This window comes from Micropterus dolomieu, linkage group LG17, assembly GCF_021292245.1.
Source record: "Micropterus dolomieu isolate WLL.071019.BEF.003 ecotype Adirondacks linkage group LG17, ASM2129224v1, whole genome shotgun sequence".
Taxonomy (NCBI): Eukaryota; Metazoa; Chordata; class Actinopteri; order Centrarchiformes; family Centrarchidae; genus Micropterus; species Micropterus dolomieu.
Genome location: NC_060166.1, coordinates 19,714,926 through 19,730,973, shown reverse-complemented (window position 1 = coordinate 19,730,973; position 16,048 = coordinate 19,714,926). Strand labels below are relative to the sequence as shown.

Here is a 16,048-nt window from a genome sequence, read left to right as displayed (position 1 = left end):
AGTTTCCTTCAATTTTTGCCTTTAGAAAATAGTTACATTGTTAGCGTGTGGAAAGTGTAGCCATGTGTGCCTGTGTCTGTTTATCTAAATGTATCTTAATTGTTTTCTGGTTCTGAATATATCTGTGTTGGTATTTGCGCATTATTGACTATTTCAGTATGCACACTGATAGTCCAGGTCAACAATATTGCATGTTAATATCCTCACAGTCAGCGTTTAAGGACGTTGTCGCCGTCTCCTCTTCGTCTCATTTTCATCAGGCAAAAAAAGTTGACGAATATATTTCGTTTAGTTTCGTCTGACGAAAGTAACACTAATTGGAGTGTGTTTGAAATGAGGCAAGGGATATGTTGTCCCACGAGTGTGTGTCTGTGTTTGAGTTATACTTAGGCTACATAACTTCTCTCCCAGCCAGCTGCATGTGACATTCAAATTAAAACACTATAGAATCATCAGTAGGCTTACTCACAGTTTGTTATCTCCTATGTGCATTCAATACTGGGTATCTCTGATACCGAGTCTGATCCAAAACTTTTTATTTACCCAAATTGTTGATTGAATATGTATGCATTAAAATAAGCTGAAATAGTTCACAAACTACTTGATCAAAATACTAAAGTCCCCGGTTCAAAACTATTAAGTAGATCAGCTTTAAGTTTTAACATGATATGACTAAAAGTTTAATTCCAACAATGTGACTTGATTTGACTCAATTTCTCTCTGTTGGGGCTGTTGGAACAACAAAAACACAAAGTTACAGAGTGATGCTCCTTTTTGCTTTATTAACAATCTTTGGCTGACATACATCGGCTTATAGAGAGCACAAAATCCAATAATTTCAAGTTAATCACTGAATTAGTGTTAATTAGTGACCTGGACATTTGTCAATTTAACCAGTGAAAGCGATGGTCAGTGCATGCTATAGATGAGAAGCTGCTAGCTAAATGTGTTGTATACTGCTCTTTGCCAATGAGAAAGAGATAGAAGAAGTAACAAATCTTTTGCTAGCTTCGTGAATTTTGCCACCTTGGTGTCAGAAGAGTCCCATCACCGGTGCAACCAAATAATTTTTAAATTTTTTACATTCACACACTCAAAACTCACTAAAGCACTGTAAAGAAAGAATCGGATATTGATCAGCTTTATTTTTGCCAAAAAAAATATGTACAGATTGTCCCTGATAGCATTACTTAGGATCGGCTCAAGATGTTTCTTAATGTGGATGCATTTGTTTATACAGTGGGAAATAATACAGTATGTGTGCCGTGTGGGTGTATGTATGGGATGTTTTGTTCTATTTATGTACCATATGCTTCTGAGTGTGTTGGTTTTCAACTCTCTAAGCTTTGTAAATCAACTACATTTTATTTATATAGCTCAATATCACAAATTTACCTCAAGGGACCATACAGCATACTGTCCTTAGACCCTCAATTTAGATAAAGAAAACCCTTTAATGGGGAAGAAGTGGAAGAATCCTTAGGAAGAGCAACAGAGGAGGGATCCCTCTCCCAGGATGGATAGTCATGCAATAGATAAGACAAATGTTAAATGTCTATGTGGACCTACATTTTAAGAATATACTTACAGAGTTAGGTAGAGAAAAGTATGCTGCTTTTTTTGCAGAAACAAAGATGAGTGTATTAAGTAGGTAGGGGAGGAAAGAGACACAGCTGAGGGAATTGAGTTTGAACCTCTCTGAATGTTATATCAGTAAAATGAAAAGGGAACAGAGGATATGATTTATTTGTCTATCCTTAGTCCAGTCTCTGTCAAGGTCACCTGTCACTGTTAGGCTGCCTGGGTAGCTTTGAAGGCCAGGGTGCTTATTTGCAATGTCATAAATATGAGTCAAAGTCATTACCTACAGTAAGTTGCACTTTATTTCTGGATGATTGGCTATGTCTTTCGCTTTACTGGATTCAGTCATATTATAGTATAAAACTGGTCTTATTATGAAGAACTCATGAAATTAAAGAGAATCATTTAACAAGTTATTAACTGTTAACTTGTGGTTGATGAACATTTGCTAAAAACTACAATCCTCTGTTGTTAACTTTTAAAAAATTAAACTGCTTATTTGGGTGGTGATGGAGCCGTGGATAAGACGCATGCCTTTTGTGTGAGAGACCCGGGTTCAACTCCCCACTGTGACACATCAACCAATGTGTCCCTGCGCAAGACACTTAACCCCTAGTTGCTCCAGAGATGTGCGACCTCTGACATATATACAGTAGCAATTGTAAGTCGCTTTGGATATAAGCATCAAGCTAAATGTAAATATTTTGTTTAGCATTAAATGAGTGCCAAAGACATAGTAAGTGAATAGGAAAGTATTCAGAGATGGAAGACCACGTTGGTTATGCTCTTTTCATGGAATTTGTTAACAATAAAACAATGCCAAAAAGACACCAGCCTTAGCCTTTTAACATTGCAGCTCGTGTTGAAGTGATTGAACCTGTTTTTATGTTTGAGAAGACTGCAGAATTTGGAGTTGTTGTTTTGTTTTGTTTTTGCCACAGAGTGCATTTGGTTTCGACTTGTTTTAAAAATAGACAATGACATAGATAGGAACAGAAAGTGTGTGTGAGGGAGAAGACCGATAGCTGCTGAATAACAGACAGGACACTGTTCAGTGTAATACTGTGCTCATAACATTGTCCATTTGTCTCAAAATAGAAAGGCCTTGCCAAGCATTTTTGGCCTGCTCTCCTGCTCTTCCACTTTCTCTCCCCCTCTCTTTCCTCTTCTCTTCTTTATCTCCTCCCCCTCCTCTCTTCCCCTCATTCTCTCCTCTGCAGCGTCTCTCTAATTCACTCCTTTCATTTTCCAATTCAGCTTCTTGCTTTCTTTATCTCTCCCTTTTTATTCTCGTTCTGTTTTCTGTAGTTTGCATTCTCTGTTAAGCTCTCCTCTTTCTTATCCCTCTTCACTCCATGTTGGTATAGAGGAGAGTTATAGAGATATCCAACACTTCAGCGTGATAAATGCTGTTCAGTGAGTGCACTCAACTCCAGCCAGTGTTGCACTGTTATGCAAACTAGCATTAGAGCTGTGAGAGAGAACTGAGAGAAAATGTTTAGTGAGAGAGTGATCCAAGGACACAGAGAGAAATGTATAGAAAGCAAATATTGTAAGTTGTTTTCATCTATATTACTACTTCCTGTTCCATGTACGTGTGTGTTTGTGTGTATGAGTGGGTGTAAATGCGAGTGGATATCAGGGATGTAGTGCTTATCTTGTTACTGCTAATATGAATTCTGTCCAAACTACCATGGTTTTCTAACCATAAATATTTAAGAAACTATAGCATCCACTATACATGCTCAGTCCTACACTATCTGAATGCAGGCTTCTATCACATGATATTATTATTGTTAATGATAACCTTAATGTATGTTTGGTAGGTCCTCCAAACATACATTACATCAGCAGTATCTGAGCATTTTGAATCCACAAATGCTCAGGCACTAGTCATGCCAATCAAAAGTGGCAGCGGTTTATTAATTCCAACATGTCCGCCTTCCAGCAACTTCAGCTCTGTTGTACACAGTGTGCGCAAAGCACCTCCCCAAGTATCAGATTGCCATAACTACTGTGCTGGTAGGTGTTAAATACAAAACAGGTAAGCTAAGAATTTGACTTTGAAGTAATATTGCACCTATCAATCACGTTGTCTTAATGTAATGCATAGGATCTCCAAAACCCTTAGGGCTGTAACTAGTGCTTATTTTCATTATTGGTTAAAATGTTGTATGTTTTTTTTCACTTGATTAATCTATCAAATTTGCCCATCATATTTCCCCAGAGCCCATGGTAACACCATCAGATTGCTTGATTTGTTCGACCAACAGTCCAGCAACAAAAGATAATTAATTTACAATAAAATAAAACAGAGAAAAGCTGAAAATCCTGACACCTGAGAGGTGGGAACAGATTTTCTGACATTCAGCTTATCAGTTAATCGACTGATTGTTTCAGCAACCATTAAAAACTACATTTTCATTTCATTGCTTTATGGGTTGGTTACAACAGCTTAAGTCCAGTTGCCAGTTTATTGGGTAAAGCTATCTAAAACTAATGCAGCCTAATACAACTGTCCTGCAATAATTCCTCCCATCATGAAGGTCACAATGTTCCTTTTTTGTTGAAACTGTTTTAGAAGTTGTTCCATCTTTATGATCATTTTGGAGGATGTTGTCTGTGGTGCTGTTAAACTGTATTGCGTTATAGAGAGAGCGTAACGCAATACAGGACTGTTGTATTAAGCTGCATTAGTTTTAGCTAGGTGTACCTAATAAACTGGCAACTGAGTGTATATGAACCAACACTGACTCTATAACAACTCCCTCCTCTCTCTGTCTCAGTCTATCCCCATCGCTGTATCCTTCCATCAGCTTGGCCAGAGGCTGGAATGTGATTGGTCGACTGTGCTGCTGCGCCATTTGCTCATTGGCTTACTGAGGGCCATGTTCTGTGGATGCTGACTCATATTGAAAAGGAGGGCAAAGAGTGTTAGTGTCTGTGTTAGGAGACTAAGAAATAAAGAGGAGAGTGGGTGCTGGATACAGATTTGTTTGTGTGTGTCTGTGAATGGTTGTCTGTTGTAGAGACAGACAGACAAGTTCATGGCCATCTGTAGCAGTTAAACTGAAAAAATAGGTCACACTAGTGCACCTACCAGCCCTTTCTCTCTCTCGCTTTCCGTCTCTCTCGGTTTCTTTATCTCTCCTCCTATACTGTCAAGGTTTTGCCATCTAATTACTGGTTTATTTTTGCCTCTCTCGCTCTCTTTCTCTCCATTGTCTTTCTCTCTGTCTGCCTGTGCTCTTTCTACTTCACTACCCCGTCGCCTGTTGTTGCCATGACTACCTCGCAGTGTGCTGGTATCCACACAGTGGCGTTGGATACCTAGGTGATGAGATGCTCAAGTAGATCATTAGAAATGTACTGGGTTCCACTGGCTTTTACTGGAGTGTGTGTGTGTGTGTGTGTGTGTGTGTGTGTTACATATGTATGTGTGATGACTTGTTTCCAAGTGGAGGAAATCAATAGCTGGTCGTGTGGCCGTGATGTAGAATGATCAAATTGGAGTGATAGGTGGATAGCTTTCACTCTGCCTCCAGCTATTAATAGATTCATAGTTCAGCCAGATTATTATATTAGCACCGTGTTGCTGCCTTATATCTGAGGATGCAAGCAATAATTTATTTAATTAATTTCCCCTTCTAACTCTTTTTTTTTTGTAAGTTCATCTCTTTAACATTTCACTATCACAGGATATAAGATTTGATAAGCAGGGCTACACTAATATGGAAGTATGCTTGCTACAGTGCAGCGGCTCAGTGCGTGCACAGCACCTTTGGTACAAGCTTTTGTGCTGCAAGATAAAATGAGAATCAGCTTTATTGGCTAAGTATGTGTGTACACATACAAGGAATTTGACTAGGACATGGTTTTTAAGTTGCTCTCAATGTACTTACACACAGAAGAATTTACAGGAAGATAAAAAAATGTATACAGCTAGAAACAAGGACAACAAAACTGAAGAAAGACATAGTTACATACAAATAGGTGTATATAGAGATAGAGAGTATATAAAAAGCAACAATGACCAACAACATATAATGTCTATACAAGTCAAGTGTTTCTGTAAAATTTAAAAAAAAATTGTGCAAAGGAAGAAATGGGTAATATAATATTACTTTATATACATGAAGTGGGTGTTTATGTACAGTTTGCGCATGTACAGTATATACAGTGTGCAAGCTGAACATAAGTGAATGGCATCATTTCAGCAGGGGGATCTCATTTATGAACTCTCACGGCAGTGCCAGGTACTTTGTGGTGGTGCAGTTCAGGATCTGACAGGTTAGTCACTTAAGATGCCAGGTGCCAATGTGTTTACTCATACTGGTTACTGATCTTGAAAGCCAGACATGACTTGGATCACAGTGAGATCAGACAAGGAGTGCAAATAATGATTCTTTTCGTATTGATTCATCTACCAATTTCTTTTTTCTATTAATTAATCTTAATGTCTATATGTCTATCTGTTTGATAAGTGTCTTAAATTACTAATTGATTATTGAAAAGGTTTTACATTAATAACTTTTTTCTTGATTAATTAATCGACTAATCATTTCAGCTCGATATCAGACTTTGTTGAAGTCTGCATGCACATACAGTATAAAGAAATGAATTGGGAGAGTGGGGGAAAAAGTAATGTAAACAGACATAAGTGAAAATACAGTAACAACAGTGGCTGCATAACTCTCCAGGCCAAGTGCATGTGCTGCTGATTGTGTTATTGCTCTAATCTCTCTCCCCATCTTTTTTTCTCTGCAAACATCTCCCACCACCTTCTCCCTCCCTGTCTCTCTTAGCTAAGGATAGGTATCCACACAGGTTCGGTGCTGGCAGGTGTGGTCGGTGTTAAAATGCCACGTTATTGCCTGTTTGGGAACAATGTGACACTGGCCAGCAAGTTTGAATCGGGGAGCCATCCGAGGTGTATCAATGTTAGTCCCACAACTTACCAGTAAGTAACAGCGCCACACATACACAGACTCAAACACACAGATGTACACGTACACAAACATATATATGTTCTTGTTTTAACAATGTCATCATAACAGTAAATGCTTTTCAATGAAATGTGTCATTCCTCTTGTGGACTTATATTATTACTTGTACATCACTTGACATCAGACACAGCTGCTATTTCCTCATACCCCTCCAGCTGTGTGTGTGTGTGTGTGTGTTTGAATGTCTAATGACTAATTATGTTTGCGGTTTTGCGGATCTAATCTTAGTCTAAACAAAGCTACAAAGCAACATAGATTAAGCTGAAAAAAACTAAAATTTTCATGTCTGTTATGGTTTATCGTAGTGTATTTTTGTGTGTGTTCTATTACTTACCTATCTCATTTTTAAAAGACTACTTATTCTTTAAGACAATTTCTTGTCTTCTTAACAGGTTGCTGAAAGATGACCGCTCTTTTTCATTTGTCCCTCGTTCACGGCTGGAGCTCCCAGAGAATTTTCCCAAAGAGATCCCGGGGACATGTTACTTCCTGGAGGCAGGGACGTCTCACAGCCATGCCTCACTGACCAGCTCTCGCTCCGCTCCCCCGGCCTCTATGAGGAAAGTCTCCTACAGCATTGGGACAATGTTTCTAAGAGAAACAAGTCTGTAAGTCTCATACACAGACCAGGATACACAGATATTCATTATGTGAGAGGCTGGATTTGAACCTGTGGACCATGCAGGAAAACAGATCACACGGATCTCTGGATATGCAAATGCATTATGTGAAAACTTGGATTCAGACCTGTGGTATGGCATATATGAATGAATGTTCAAAGAAATGCTTTCATCATAGGTGAAAAAGAACAACATACCCTCATCTCCTGAGCAAGGGAGATACAGTTTAAAAGGCTTGAGGAACAGCAACTCTGTTACACTCACGGATCCCTCCCCATGGAAGTCTACTGATGGCGTCAAATAGAGAAACCTTAATATAAAACTTAGCTGGATCCAGCTGGATTCCTCAGATTCGTACCTGGTTTCTAGCTCTCTCCAGTGGTCCTGTCTCCCAAACATTACCGTGACCTGGGTCTAGAGGCAACAATGCATTGAGAAAACCTGGAGAGAGATCATTTACATGATCAGTGTTGTACTCATTAGCAATGGAATTGCGCAAATAGAACAAATCTACTTTCCATCAACAAAGTGGATGCTAAGGAATGGTAAAATGAAGAACTTTTAGAAGATGGCGACATTGCCACAAATGTTTGCTGTGCATCATTGCCTCTTGTACAAGGAAGACACTACTGAAGAACAAAACAATTCCCCTTCCAACTGTCCCTAAATCATGTCATGCTTTACCAAACGTACTTCTAACATCTGCTGCTCGTTACATCCATCCGTCCACCTAGGACCAGTTGGTCGGTGTGGAGAGAGACAAATGAGAGGCACATACAAGGATAGGTTTGAAAAGGGTTCATCAAAGGACAAAAGCCAAAAACGCTCATACTAACCTGACACTTCTAACCCACAGCAAACTATAACCAACAGCAATCCAGCCATTTCATTGCAGGTAATATGTTTAGGACTGAAAATGATTTGCAGCTCAGTGCCTTTTTACTGCTCAAATCAGGACAAATACAAGATGGGTTCATTTTAAATATTTTAAAAAGAATAAAAAAAACACAAGGAGCGCTTCAATTTTTTTAGGTTTCCATTTGTTTTTAGACATTTTTATGACATTTCTTATGTCACTAGCTATACTGAAGCGTGAAAGATTTGAATGGCGGAATGACACGTGCCAAAGGTTGTAAGCCACATTTGAATCCGTGATGTTGCAAGTCACAGCAGACGCCTTATCGAACCGAGCCACCTGGAGTCCTGACTAGTTGTGTCTTTCATTTTGAGGCGAGTGGCTGGCATGAGAAATCGAGCGCTCCTCAAAGAGTTCAAATATTTGAAATCCTATTCATCTGTTTTCTGTCCAGATCAACCAACAATACACACAATACAATACTAATAAGATCGTACCATACTAACTTGTACACATAGTCACAGTTTGCATGCTTGACACGGTTCACATTTACAAACATAATCTTTTAATTGCATACAGTAACCAACAGGATCCAAATTCAAGTCTACTAGTTTGCTGGTAGACTGAGTATGATTTACTCATTGGAAATCTCAGGCCTTCCAAATGCTTCAGCGTAGCTCAGTAACCCAGACGAGAGAGAATAATGGTCTGAAGTTTTTGTCTAAGAGAATCTTTATAAACTGTCATCAGGAAGTTGGAAGTGAAGAGTTGAGGTTGGAAAGTTATTGAATATTTTACACATTGGCGCATTTGGATATGTACTTAAATAACTAACATTACATCACTTTTCTATGAGGTATTAGTTTCCATGACATCTTACATTTTAGATGTTGATAGAAATGTTTATATTATCTAAAGAAGTACACAGAGATTTGTCAACATCACATCCAAATTTTAGTTTATTATTTATGATGTGTACATTCAGTTGTTTATGGGCGGGACCAGCAAATTTTCTCTGCCAAACAACTTGTCACTCACTGGCCATGGTAAAGATTCAACAGGAACATGTTGGCTATGCTATGTAAAACAACAGTTTGTAGGAAAACATCAGAAGGGTAATTTACAAAAATGAATGCCCATCTGGCCAAAGGTTTCACCCACTAAAGGGCATTGTGCCATCAAATGGAGATGGTCACCATCCTAACAAAGCAATGTGCCATATTGGAGGAAAGGATGGGAGGAGGGGAAAAGAGAAAATTCAAGATTTCTTTTTGACCTGCTAGTGTTTGAACCGGTGATGGGTTAGAAGTGCTGAGACACTTTGGTCATAGGTCGGTATTGCCATAAATAATTCTTACAGCTGTCATCAGATTCCATGACAGCAGTAGCATCAGAAAGCTTGAAACACTCGCACATTTACAGCATGTTCTGTAAAGTTCCTGATCAATTTTGGCAATGAAAATAGACATTTCTGAAAATATTTTTCTATATATAGCATAGTTTTATCCATATTTACTGTAAACTAAAACAACTATAACCTATTTTCAAAGTTGTTTTCTGTCGCTTTAAGTATACTATGCAGTATAGACCTAACAATGGACTAGATAACAATAACACCTAAAGATAAATTCAATAAGTCAAAGCATAGCATAGTTTTTAGGCAAAAAATATCACAACACAAATCACATATGTTTAATCACGCCGAACTAGGTACTATTGTTTAGTGGGTCAAAATTGTAATTTCAAGTCAAGGGAATTTATCTACACTATAAATTGATTTCAAGACAAGTGGGAACTCAGACGTCAAGTCACAGATACATTTCTTATGGGAGTTTGCTACACCTGTTAGAAAGCAGCATAAACTTTTTCACATTTTATTGCTTTGTGGCAACAAAGCCACAGCACTTCCTGAGACCAAAAGGTCTGTAACATTCATGTTTTGTTTTGATATTATAGAGGCCCAGAATCTGCAACACCCACATGAGACGTCAGTGAAACATACCTCCTGTATCTGTATATCCATGTATCAGTGGCTCAGAAGATTAGCGCTAACATTGACATGCCTGCCAAGCAAAAATGAATTCTGCTTCAGTATAAATTGCCAAATACACTAGAGAATGGCAGGCCAACTTTCCAAAAAGCCTGAGGGAAGTTTGCATGTCTTCAAGGCCTGGGAAAGTGGATACTGTTTAACCTTAATTTTGCCCTGATAATAAAGTCAAGTATAATTTCACAAACGTTTACAAGACCACATGGGCCATATTATAGAAAACAACAGTTTTCAGGGAGGTACCTCAAGTGTCTTTAATCAAAACAACAGTATAACGCAATTTTAGTTGATGGACAAATGAACCCCTAAGCAGTCCCTTGTCCATAAGCTTATAGTGGGTTAAACCGGAAACTCAGGACATGTGCAATTTGGTGTTTCTCATTGGAAGGAGATGTAGAGTAAGATAGAGGAGATTAGATACATTTAATTGAAGAATAATGAAGAAGTGCCAATTAATGATGGTCAATTATGACTACATTTTTAATAATGGTAGCTATGCTTGCTAGTTTAGCTGACTAGCTGCCATAACAAAACTATTCTACAGTGTTCACTTCTGGAGATTTAAACCATTTTTGCTCTGACTTTATGATTCCACACACCCAAAAGAAGGTATGACTGCTGTTGCAAGGAGACAGTGACCAATGCAGAATCCCAAAAGAAGACAAAACAACATTTAACTATAAAAGTACATATGAAAGTGAGAACACTGTTAAATCCACAATGGGGAACAATAAGTGCATGGACACAACTATTGTAGAGACTGAATATCCTCTCTTAAGTGTATCTGACACGTTTTCCCAAGGCAGGCCTTCACATACAGAGAGACTCACAAGATGCTTCCTGACTGTCATCCTGTCGATATTCTATATTGCATACATGCATTAATGTGTACTTGTACAAAATCTATTGTAGCATAAATGTAGTGCAGGTGTTATTTACATTCAGCTTCAGCAGTGGCTGAATTCTGCATCAAGCTAAATAAAGGACATTACATCAGCGCTACACCCACGCAACTTGTGTCCAACAGTCACGTCTCCAAGTCTGTAAATTCTTGGCATAATATTAAATGTTTGGTCAGATCTGACTGTCTTGCCGTTATGATGCAGAGGTGTCGCAGGTACTGGTTCTCTACAGTACAGTATGGTTGTCGGTCAAGGCCCATTACACCTCAATGCATACTGTAGGTCACTTACTCATACGCAAGCGTACATCACAGTTACAGTGGCAATACATCTTAGCTGTACTGTAAAAGCTGTGTCAAACAATGAACATGAACAAATGTTGTCATGAGCCTGTAAGCGTGGGAGGGTCCAGTGTCCAGTGAGACGAAGCCAAATACACCCATAACTCCAGCAAAAGTCTGGACAGAGTCTGTCTGTGTGTGTCAAACAATATGAGAACATTTTAAGTTTAACAAAGTACTAACATAATAATTTGTTAATAAAGACTGATTGTACCTGTAATAAATATGTACAATTTAGTATATTAAAACAGAAATATGGAAATTGTAATAAAATTATTTAACATTATTTACACATTATTTGTTTGGTGTAATTCACAGAATGATTTGAGATTGTCACATTTTCCACTGCTTTGTTTTTTGTTTTGTTTTTTAAAATATCTGCCAGATAATGTACTTTATGTCAGTATGTGTGCCATCTAAAGCCAGGCTGGTTTTCCCAACATTCCCACTCTGAAGACTTTTTTTTATTTCAAGAAATAAGACATAAATGGTAGATTTTTCCATTGACACTATTGTAATTTTTTCCTTCACAACAATTGTCTTCAATTATGGATTTATGAAACATTAAATTCAACTGCATGTCATTTTATTGAAAAATAAAATTGCGCAACATGTTTTTTTGCAGGACATTGTTATGAACAGTCTTGTTGCCAAGATCAACTTCACCCCCACTTGTAGTACCACGGGTAAGCTGATGGTCCCTATTTATCCTGGTTTTAACAGCAGAAACAAACATGGTTGATGCTTGTCATCCATGTCCAGGGTCCTCCTAATGGATGTACATTGCTCCACCGATCTCCAGTCTATAAAGCGTCCCCCATGTGAGAATAGTAGCCTCCATGACATTTGTTTGCCAGCTTAATTTAAATCTAATAAAATATTTGTGACATTTAACAATTCATCATTTCACTGGGATCTCTCTCTTTGGTCGATGTCACGTGTCAGATATTCTGGTCAGTGTTTTGTACTTTGATGTCATGTTGTAAACATACAGCACTGTACCTGGACATGAACCCTGTTTGACCCTGTCGTTGGAATCAGGTGTATGTGGAAGAGACTTGATGACAGCTGTTGGTTTCTGACTGACATTAAGGGCACATCTGCTGTCTTATATGATGTAAATAAAAAAACACTATGTATCTTTAATAAGGAAGAAAGACTGCGGCTGTTGTGTTACAAATTTGTGTATGACTGATAGGAGCGTGTGAGTTTGATATATAGTGATAAAAGTACAAAAATCATAGTTATATAAATTTTCAAATTAGGATTAATTTCTTGTTTTTTGCTCATTATGCTGAATGCTGCATTTCAAAAAGACAAGAATTCACATATATTTGTCAAGTGTGTGTAGATCACATTATAGTTACTGAAACACAAGGTCTACTTTTCCCAGGATAAAGTTTGAAATGTAATCCTTCAACAGAGTCGTTATTAATGTACTGCACGGTCCTGACCTCAGGTGTGGGAGGCGGAAACGCTAGCGAGGAGGCTAAAACTCATGGGCCCTAGCAGCGGTTGCTAGTCCATCTCTTGCTGAAAATCACTATAAAGTTCCATAAAGCCGAGGTGAACTGCAAATTCATGTAGGAATTCTCTGTAGGTTTCATCACTACAAGTGGCCCCTTTCACATTGTCACTTGACACGTTGTTAGTATAAAAATATCCAGATGAACCTAAACTGGTTTTAAATAGATCTGGATGTAGACTTGTCTTGAATCAACTGAGCCGATTTCCTTAAAACCTATTTAGGACAAGTCAAAGTGTTACATTTGAGGGCCTTCTTCACCAAGTACACCTACACAGGTGTTTCACTTTTTGCCTGATTAGAGCCCTTCCCCGGGCTGGTGATTAACATCTCCTTCACTCTCCTGTTAATACTGTTGCTGTTCCAAACAAGTTGGCAGGACCAACAAACTCAGTAATTTTGAAGAAATCTGTTATTGTGTTTACGTGTACAAAGATATTCAATGGAGATAAATTTGCCGCAGAAGGAAGAGCTTTTAAGCTTTTCCCCCGCTTCTCTTTAAAGCCTGACATCGGCGACACACATGACATCACTTTTTGTCACCCAAGGGAGACATACCATTAAATATATAGCTTTACCTGAAATTAGCTTTTATGAAGTTCACTCCCATCCAGTTATGTTTGCCTACCGCCAAAACTCCAGCCATTACTGACCAGTTGTTCAGTGTGTTGTCCAGTGTCTTTACCCAGTGGTGTGGTTTATGTTCCTTCTTAACTATTCAGACAAGACTAAAATGATCTATGCAAGATGATGGAAACAATCTTTATGTGTAGTTGGTCCAGTCTTTGTAGGTTTCAGCTAGTCTTCAGGTTTGATTTTGGTATTGTCCTCCCCCACTTCACCATTTTATCTGCCTTTTCCTCCAGTTCCACAAAATGATCAGCTTTTTGTTAGACAACAGGTGGTTGAAATGAATCTTGTTTCACTGGGTGTCTTAGTACTTACTAATCAAGAATGTAACTTAAGCTGTTTAAACAGAAAACCTCTGATACATGTGTAAAAGAGAAGACAACTAATGACCTAGACACTGGGTAGTTTCAGCCAACCAATCTGACTGTTTTTAGGGATGCTTTCAAACTGTGGAGATACTTTCCAGCCTGCTTGAGATATGCAAAATCAAATTGGTTGTCATGTAAACTATGTTTTTTCTTTGCTTTCTCCTTCTTTGTTATTCTTGTGCATTTATTTGTAGAAATCCTCTCAGACAGTGCACCTTCGCTGGCAAATTGGTAATAGCCTTGGCTGTAACAGTTAAGTAACACTTGACTGTGACAACCAGCCTGCAAAACGCTTAATGACAATTTCAATGATGCTGTTCATTTCGCTCACATGTAGTGTCACAGTTCACCCTTCATCTCTGTTCAGTTTTATCTTCTCCTCCTCTCATCATTCCTCTAACCCTCCAGCCCTCCATCCATCCTCCCTCCCTTTATCTTTTCCCCCCCCCCCCCACCCCATATGCAAATACATCCCCATTACACTAATTGGCTCTGGGAGGTTTGAATATTTCACCATCTTCACTGCACAGGCGGATGAGTATGTATTGTGAGATAACATTGCACAAGACAATGTGTTAATGGAAATTATACACACACACACACACACACACACACACACACATTCTTTAAGTATGAATGAGTGAACAAGGGTTATGTAATTTACACTGTGCTTGTCATATTAGCCAAATGAAGCAGGGCTGAGTTATGGGGTGGTGTGGGGTTCAAGTGTGTATGTATGTACAGTATGTATATGTGTATGTGTGTGTGTTTGTCAGACCACTCTGCATCAGAATGAATTATGCTTTCATTATTCATGGGGGCATCTGTGGAGGAGATGCTCCCTGATCTCTGCGTGTAATCTCTATTGAAAACAGAAGGTGTGGTTTGGTACGTTTTCTTTGCGATAATTTCTGTTGTGAGAAGTGTCTTGTCTGCTATGTTTATCTTTAATTGCTGTGATGTGTGTCCAATCCTCAACTTTATTAATCACTTTTTTGTTGCCTATTTGTGATGGGATTGTAACCTCACATAAAAATGAACCATTCGCTGGCTTTCTCAGCTACCTCTGATGGCCTGCATGCAGCATTCTATGTGAAGAAATTGGGTTGACATTTCTGTGACATCCATTGGCTTACTGTGACGTTCTGCAAGCTCCCGAGCCTCTTGCCTACTGATTCTGAACTCTACTGCAACAACTGGGCAGCCGACCATCTCCCACCACAACACAGACTCAAACACAATCTCCATGTAAGGATAAACAACTAAAAAAACATTTTATGTGCTGAAGCAGGCCGAAGGAGAATCTAAAATAAACAATGGTAAACTACAATGATACATGGAAGGAATACTGGAAGAGACCATCATCTAGGATAATTCCAAAAAACAGGTTCTTAAGACTGTTGTTTTTATTTTATATGCTTTATCTCCTGTCTAATGTTATTCATCCCTCGACTATTATATTGTTTCTAATTCTGGTTAGATTGGGATTATCGTGTCTCAACACATTTCCAGACCCATTCGGTACAGCAACGTACCAACCTTTTTTGTTCAATGTACCCACACAGCCCTGCCAGGTGGTTTATGGTATTGGTCAATAGTATTTTTAAGTAGTTTTGGCCAAGTTATTTTGCACTACTGCTGTTTGGAATAACATAGCTTTTTTTTCCAACTAGACTTTCTGCAGGCATAATCAACTTCCAGTTGATTTAGGTTGATGAAAAGCAGAATCACAGTTTCAATTTTCAATTCAAGTTAGCTGAGCTTCACAATTTAGCCATCTACCTCTTGGTAACCCTGGTTGGGAATCACTGGTCTAAATAATACTAAAGTGTAGCAATAGTCTCATTTATAATAATTATTTATAATATTCAGTCTAGCTCATTAACTGTTATCATCCAATAAATTATATGGTGACTTTGCTGAGCATCTCTGGTGAAAGATCCGCAACACTGACGTATTATGTCGGCTAAATGCAGTCAATGTGTTGTCATGTAATGTGCGTGAATTAGTTCAACGTGAAGTTGATAAAAATACTGTAATGTTGCAATGGGAGTTCACCAGAGTTTCCAGCATTTTGTTTGATGCTGTCTTTGGTGTGTCTCTGTTATGGCTTGCGCGTTAGTTCGAGCATGCGCTCGAGCACACGCGTTGAAAGGTAGTGGTTGCAAT

General features: G+C 38.5%; 1 protein-coding gene across 2 annotated transcripts in view; it reads left to right on the top strand.

The window, feature by feature from the left end:
• The window catches only part of gucy1a2 (guanylate cyclase 1, soluble, alpha 2), a 49,765-nt gene extending 37,250 nt beyond the window's left edge, over positions 1-12,515 (top strand). For both annotated transcript variants that reach the window (XM_046074551.1, XM_046074552.1), the window contains 2 exons: positions 6,387-6,541; positions 6,980-12,515. In XM_046074551.1, the coding sequence (XP_045930507.1) occupies positions 6,387-6,541; positions 6,980-7,199 (375 nt within the window). In that variant the 3' untranslated portion in view covers positions 7,200-12,515. The remainder of the gene's footprint in view (positions 1-6,386; positions 6,542-6,979) is intronic.
• The last annotated feature ends 3,533 nt before the right edge of the window (positions 12,516-16,048 follow it).